At 39.9% G+C, this 7,164-nt stretch overlaps 1 protein-coding gene across 1 annotated transcript; it reads right to left on the bottom strand.

Moving 5' to 3' along the window:
- Nucleotides 1-1,606: 1,606 nt before the first annotated feature.
- Nucleotides 1,607-6,086, bottom strand: PCYB_071160 (hypothetical protein; the record flags this gene model as incomplete). Its single annotated transcript, XM_004221513.1, has 2 exons — nucleotides 1,607-5,704; nucleotides 5,889-6,086. 2 exons carry the CDS (start codon nucleotides 6,084-6,086, stop codon nucleotides 1,607-1,609), a joined length of 4,296 nt encoding a protein of 1,431 aa, XP_004221561.1.
- Between the last annotated feature and the right edge of the window lie 1,078 nt (nucleotides 6,087-7,164).

The following is a 7,164-nucleotide window of genomic DNA, read 5'->3' as shown; positions in this document are numbered from 1 at the left end:
AACGGTTTAAATATGAGGGGTGTTGAAATTATGCGAATCTGCGTTTAGCTGGTATTTTTTCCTTCTCTATGTTAACAGCTTCCCAAAAATTTTTATCACCATATGAGCAATACGTGCATAGCATAATATTATATAATGCATATAAAACATATACGTTTTGCAAAAATAAAATTGCATACGCGCGAAGTGCATCGTATATGTTATGTTGTACTCAGTTATCTTCTGCAATTCTCACACGTGAAGATTTTTTTTAATAGTTGAGGGACCGGCACAAAAGTAAAAAATATGGCACAAGATGCACAGAGCTATGCTGCAAAGACTACTTACGTATGCAGTATAGTTTCGTGAATGTACGCGTCAAGCGACGCAGCATTTTGTTCCTTCAAAAAAGATGCCCCCGTTTTTTTTTTTTTGTTGCCAACCTTCTCATTACCTTCTTTTTTTTAAAATGTGCCAACGGAGGTAGGATTGTACATTTTTAACTTAATTGTTTTTTTAAGCAAAATTTATTTGTGTTTGTAAAAATGGCTCATCATTTCTTAAAATGTATTTTTCTTTAAGCAACAAAGGGAAGATTTCCTGTGGGGGGGATATATTAATATGCCCGCTGTAATTAATGCTCCGGTAGTAGTGCAAGGGGGTATTATATATATGCATTATGGTACATCTCGTTTCATTTCACTTTGGAAAAAATTTACGCTTAGTAGCAATGGCACTTTGCATTGGCTACTTTACTTCGAAGGGAAAAGAGCAGCAGTGGCATTGCAAATTTTTAGGCAATAAAATATGCTAATTTGTATTCTTTGTCAAGGGGGGGAGGAGGCACTTTATTTTATGTAAAAATGGCACAAAATCGGTTTTACGTAATAAGGGGGAAAAACGGCAGAGCTTGGCAAAATGCGGCCACAAGAGTAGCTCATTTGAAGGCTGTATTGTTGCATTTTTTACGCGCCCATTTGTTGCCCATTTGTTCCCATTTGTATGCGTCGTTTATTTTCCCCCACACGAGTACTCCTCTCTGCGCGAAGGAAGGAATAAAACCTAGTAGGGCTAACACTTGGTGCCGTAAAAACTCCGCTAACATGTATTTTCAAAAGGAACATACAATTTTTTAGCGCATGGGTGGAACAGCGTTTTGGTTCAGTTCATGCGGTCAGCCGTATTTTGCATTTTCTTGACGAAAAGAGTATATAAGTGAATGGGCATGACTGGGAAAAAAAATTGACATCATCCCAGATTTGACAAATGGAACAAATAAACAAATGAACATGAGAACAAAGGAAGAACTTAACGAATCGAGGGCGCACTGCGGAGCCCCTTTTTTGTGTGAAAAATTTTGCTGTATACATTTTTTAAAACTGATTAATGCTAGAGACGGCCATTTTGTGTGCCGAATATCGCAAGTCGCGGGGAGCGGGACTTTTCCACGTCCCCCCGTGTGCGTGTCACAATTGTGTAGCTGCACAGCGACTTGTCTGTGTGCGCGGAAGGGATGTATGTGCGTATGTGCATCTACGCGGGGTGCTGCATTCCTGTGCTTGGTAACGCTTGGCTTTGTTTCCCCGGATAAGTCGCATGCCCCCGCCCTTTTGCCGGTTGCCTTGAATTACTGTGGAACGAAGGAGATGCCCTTAAACTTAGATTCCCCGGTTAGGGTTATCAACCCTACACTTCCCAACTCGGTGCTGCGCTGATTAAGTTTCGAATTGACCACCAGTTCGTCATTCAGCATGACATTCACGCGTTCCCCGTTGTAAGACACCGTTAAATGGTGCCACACTTCCGGGGGTATTGGCATATGCGTTGGTGCATTTAGCTGGTATGGAATTCCGTTACTAATTTTGAGGAGATACAGTTTACCACCCATTTGTGTGGTGTCCAATATGACAGATAAGAAATCATCAGATGATAGGACTCTGAAAATGACCCCAGATTTTGTCAAAGGTTTTAAGCTAATGGATGTTTCGAGCGAAAACGATTTCATGTTGGTACATACGTTGTGACTCTTTAAAAGTATGATTGATGGGATGAGCAGATCTCCTTCTTCTTTCCGTTTCTGCTCGGAATGAAGATAACACCCGTCGGTCTCAATTTTTCCAATTTGATCATGTCCATCCGGGTAAGCACGTTGTGTTTGTTCTCCCCTTTTGGGATCTGCCCAAATTGAGTTCAAAGCGAAATTTTTGTGAATCCTCCAAAAGGTGTTTAGAGGAACAATCCAGTTAGTGTCTAATGGGAGGTTGCACCTTTCTGTGAATGGTTTGCACCCAATCTGTCTATCTGTATTTGTGGCTTCTTCGCTGACTGTTTTTTCATTTGAATGATTTGTTTTCTCCACTTTTTGGAAATCATTTATATCGTTCGTGGAAGGAATGGTAATTGACTTCCTTGCCCCCTTGTAGTATTTGGCTTGGTCGAGAGAACCTATGACAATTTTATCAAAAAATATTTTTTCCTTACAGTTATTTATTCCAACTCCTACGTGTCCATATGAATCATTTTTTGTTTCAAATCCGTTGACATATTTCCCGTTTATGTAAGCCCTAACATTTTTATAGCCAAACTCGATGAAGAGTGTTGCCCATGCCCCTAGCTGGAAGGGCAAACTTTTTATTTGTCTTTTACTAATTGGTGGACTCCTTTTCCCATCTGTCATTTCGACAAAGTAAAACTCCTTTTTGTTTATTACAAAATTGGAGTAATTATTATGGTCTCTGTACTTGATGAGGATTCCTACATCTCCTTCATATGGTATTTTAACGTCGCACGAGATGAAGCCTTTGTACACCTTAGTGTGTCTCTGGAGGATGTAGGAAGCGTATAGGTCTTCTTCCCCGGGTTTTATGAGTCTATCATTGGTGATAGCCGCAAAGAGGTTTCCATTCGTGAATCTTTCCACAGCCCAGTTTGATGACCCGTTTATACTCCTACCATCAATGATGACGTAGTTGTCATTTATATTTGTTGAGTTGTATTTTTCTTCAAATGTCTGTACGGTTATCGGTTTGACATTTGCTAGTGCCTTTTCCAATTTTTCTATGACCATTTTTTTTCTATTTGTGATTAGTGCAAATTGTTTTATGAGAGACACCACGGATGATTGGTTCTCCCTGATGAAGGTCTCATACTTCTTTTGCTCGCTTCTCAACTTGGACAAGGTTTCATTCAAATTATTTATCTGTTTATTTTTTATTATTAAGTTGGAGAAAATGCCTTTTTGTTTTTTTGCCAATTTGTGCAGGTGTTCCTTTTCCGCGTCGTAGCTTTGCTGGAATGTGTTAAAAGAGTCCATCAGTTGCGGGTTTTGTTGTACGTCTGGTAAATGAGCAACATGGTCATCGCTTTGAACCGCTTCACTTCCCCCCGCAGGTCCATTTCTATCGCCTAGTAATCCTCTTTTGTAACTTTCTGTGTTGTACAAATTGTGCATGTTAACTAGTTGGTTCTTCAAAACGGCGTGCTTCTGGTGAACTAGGGCAACTGGGGGGACATCCATCAGGTATGACTTCGTCTGGATGAAGGAGAAAAGAGCATCTTCACTAGAGTCCGAATTTAGCGACTCGTTAATGTTGTGGGATGTTCTTGGGAAGTTACAAGTGGATCCATTAGGTTTCGTTAAGTAGTAAGAATCTTCATTTTTATGATCAGCGATAGTAGCCATAACGCCATTTCTAGTTATTGTCATGGTGCTAGTAAATGACTGAGTAATATTTTTCAGTTTTCTTATTTGTATGAGTCCCCCTCCTTTATTTGTTATGATACCAGAGTGAATAGCAGATTTGCATATAGCTGACTGCGGTCCGTAAATGTAGGATCCTAGAACTGGCTTTTCATTGTGGAGACAGTAAGGCAAGCATCGTGCAACTACAAGGTTTTCGTTAGTAAAATGGATTTCTTCAAATGTATCATCGCAGGTTAGTAATAAAGATGGATAATTCATCATGTCGTTTGGTTGTCTATACTTTATGTACAGCTGAATATTGTTACACGTTTTTCTTGTCCACCCGGGTAGATAAATAGGAGTACTATCTGCACTTGTGTATTTTTCAAACATTGCAAATGCATCTACCACTATGCTTTCTTCCCTTTTTGTTAAATCAGAACGCTGGATCCGTTTTACGATGAAGGACCCAGAACTGAATTCATAATTGTCTCGTAAATTTTTGTCACAATTGATTTCAATGTCTGAGATGTATCTTTTGGACAAATCAGTTTTTGTCAGTAGGGAATGTTTGTCATCCGTCACAACTCCTGTGTACCCTTCATACAGATTTCTGTTCGCGTCATAGTTCAGGAAAAAATCGTCCATGTCTACCAGTTTAATGTCTGTGATTCCTTTAAATGTATTGTCTTCCATGTTCGTTGGTAGAATCAGTGCACACGGTTCGGACGTGCCTTCATCGTTTGTTCGCTCTTTTATCGTTACCTTTATGATGCCGCCTCTTTCGTGTGGCAGCAAATTTGCCTCGACTGCGGAGGCGCACATGCGGGAGGTTAGCGCGTAGCAGGGGGGAGGGCTTGCCTCCAAATTGGGGGGGGTCCCATTCGGAGTGGCCTTATTGAGGGAGGCACTACTGGGGTAGGCATTATTAGGGGAGGCATTATTGGGGGAGGCATTATTGAACGGACCCCCTTCCGCCGAGCACTCGGAGGGGCACAAAAAATGGGATTCCTTATTCTCCCTAGGTACGCTCTCGAAGGTTGTGGCGCAATCTATCTTTTTCTGAAACGCATTGTAGCAAACCTTTTCATATATAGTGGTGTACAAGTATAGAGAATTTATGACTTGTTCGGGTGTGTGTTTGCTAGACCAGAATAATGAGAAGGATGGCATGGGCGGGTTGGTTTCTACCCCTGCAGATGACACCTCGATGTATATAGGCACGAGTTTATTTCTGGCTAGATGAACAAGGGAACTCCTTACAGTTGTTTCATTTGCCATGTCTGAGTTTGAAATAATTTCTTTACTGTCTACCTTAACAGTCAGATTACCTACCACGTTTTTTGCAACAAATGTGTAGCTCCCGTCATCTGGAGGGTTAAGAAAACTCTGAATGACAATTTTGACTTGTCCACTTTCAAATCCCAATTCGTTTAATTTTTCTTCATTTACTTCTAAACTTTCGAGTGGAACTCTCAACAAATTGATCCTTTTATTTATATCAATGTTGTCGTATATTTTCATTAGGGCACCCGTTCCATAATTCGCCAAAGAAGAAGACGTGTTTATGAGAGATTTAATGTCACTCATTAAGTTTGCGATTTTTTCCTTTTCCTTAATCATTTCTTTTTCTGTGTTTAAAAATTTATTAATTTTTCCTTCTGCTTCTGTGTAGCTCTTAATCAGTACTTCTGATTTTGAATGAAAATTTTGCAAACTTTCTTCATTCACATTTTGTAGCTTTTTGTGTGCATATTTTGCTTTCATAAAATTTAGTTCGTCCTCGGAAAAGACCTTAATTTCGAACTCCCTTGTGGATAGGTCATTGCAAGTGAAGGCAAATAATTTATTCCCAGCTAGCTGAGCGCAAATGTTATTTTCATTTCTGAGCCTTTTTTCCGAATCGATTTTCCACATTTCCGACTTGTCGTTCAAATCGGGGGAGCAAGTCGAAACGGTTAAGAAGTTTTTGTATGTTTTTAGACACAGTCCGTTTTGCGTTCTAAGTCTTCCATTCGTGGAGGACAGCCAGGTGATTTGGCTCTGCATGGGGGTGAATAGGCGCGGAGTAGTGGTGTCGTCATGTTGAGGTGGTAAAATGGAGAGTTGGCTCACGCGTGTGTCACTATTTGGGCTAAATCTCATACAGGGATAACCATTCTAATGGAGACAAAAAGAAGCAGATGTACATCGACAGTTACGTTTATTTGTGTACACTCCCTTTTACCTCATTTCCATGTGCTAACTTGTCACAGTCATCCGAAGCTACTTCAAATTTGTTATTTTCAATAACGTTTTCGGCATATAGGCAGTATGCGTCTTTGTACTTCAGAAATATCCTACTGTCGGACACAAGTTGCCCGAGGGCAGCATTACACAAAAGGGGAAGAAGCAGCGCGCAGGTTAAAAGGAAGGATGCTTTCATTGTGTTGGGCATTTTCTTTTCGAGGCAATCCGGGGAAGCAGTGCAGGGAAACAAACTGAGAAAACTAATCGAAAAGCCGCCAAGCGGTGCAACGACAAAATGGGAGAAACAACAAGCTAAAATTTAGATACAATCAATGTACACAACCTATTTGAGCCGCCACACATTGCCCGTTCGTTCGCGCAACAGAATAGTGTTACTAGCTAAAAAAAAAAAAAAAAGCCACAAATGTTACACCAAATTGTGCCATGTGCTAAGTTAAACTCCGTCCACCAGAAATTTCTGCCACAATATTAATCCTTTTTAACAACAACACCATGGGAAAGACCCAGCAAGATTACCACGCGTGCGTATAGAACATTACGCGCGTAGACAAAGTATATTTCCCCCTTACTGCGTGTAACTACACAAATTTGTTTCAATATGCCATTTGGCAATATTGTGCGTGAGAAAAAAAAAAAAAAAAACACATTGAAGAAGAAAGACCGTTATACGGAAAGATGCGCGACTCCTACATGTCCATTTGGAGAACCTCCTTTTACGCACAATATGTCTTTACTTTAAAAGTGCAACGAATAGCGATATTTAAAATTTTCTTAATTTTGTTATTTTTTCCTGCCTACAGGTTTGCACGTTCATACCTTCTCATATGTGCATTTAAACATATATGCGCGAAAAGCGGCAAAATAAAAAATTGTTTCTTTTACTTATTTCTACCGAAATGTATACTGGCTCAAAAGGCACGCTTTTTACAACAAGTGCTGAAGTGTTAGTGGGGAAATGAACGTTGGCAGGTGCGCAGATTGGCATGTGTGCATGTGTACATATATATATCCATATATTTACACATAGGTACGCATACATACTATGTATGAGCATACATTTGCTGATACATGGATGTATGCGCGTGCACATGCACGTTCACGAAGTGGAAATGAGGTGGGCATACACATGTATGCGTACGTGAGAATGTACGTATGAATTAGTTCTTCAATATGCAAAAACGTTGTAAATATGTGTGCATACATTTTTATGTATTAAAAATTTTTTCGCGCTTACATCTAATTTTTTTTAATTG

Source organism: Plasmodium cynomolgi, chromosome 7 (assembly GCF_000321355.1).
Source record: "Plasmodium cynomolgi strain B DNA, chromosome 7, whole genome shotgun sequence".
Classification (NCBI taxonomy): Eukaryota; Apicomplexa; class Aconoidasida; order Haemosporida; family Plasmodiidae; genus Plasmodium; species Plasmodium cynomolgi.
The sequence above is the reverse complement of the archived record's forward strand: the minus strand, read 5'-3'. Positions and strand labels throughout refer to the sequence as shown.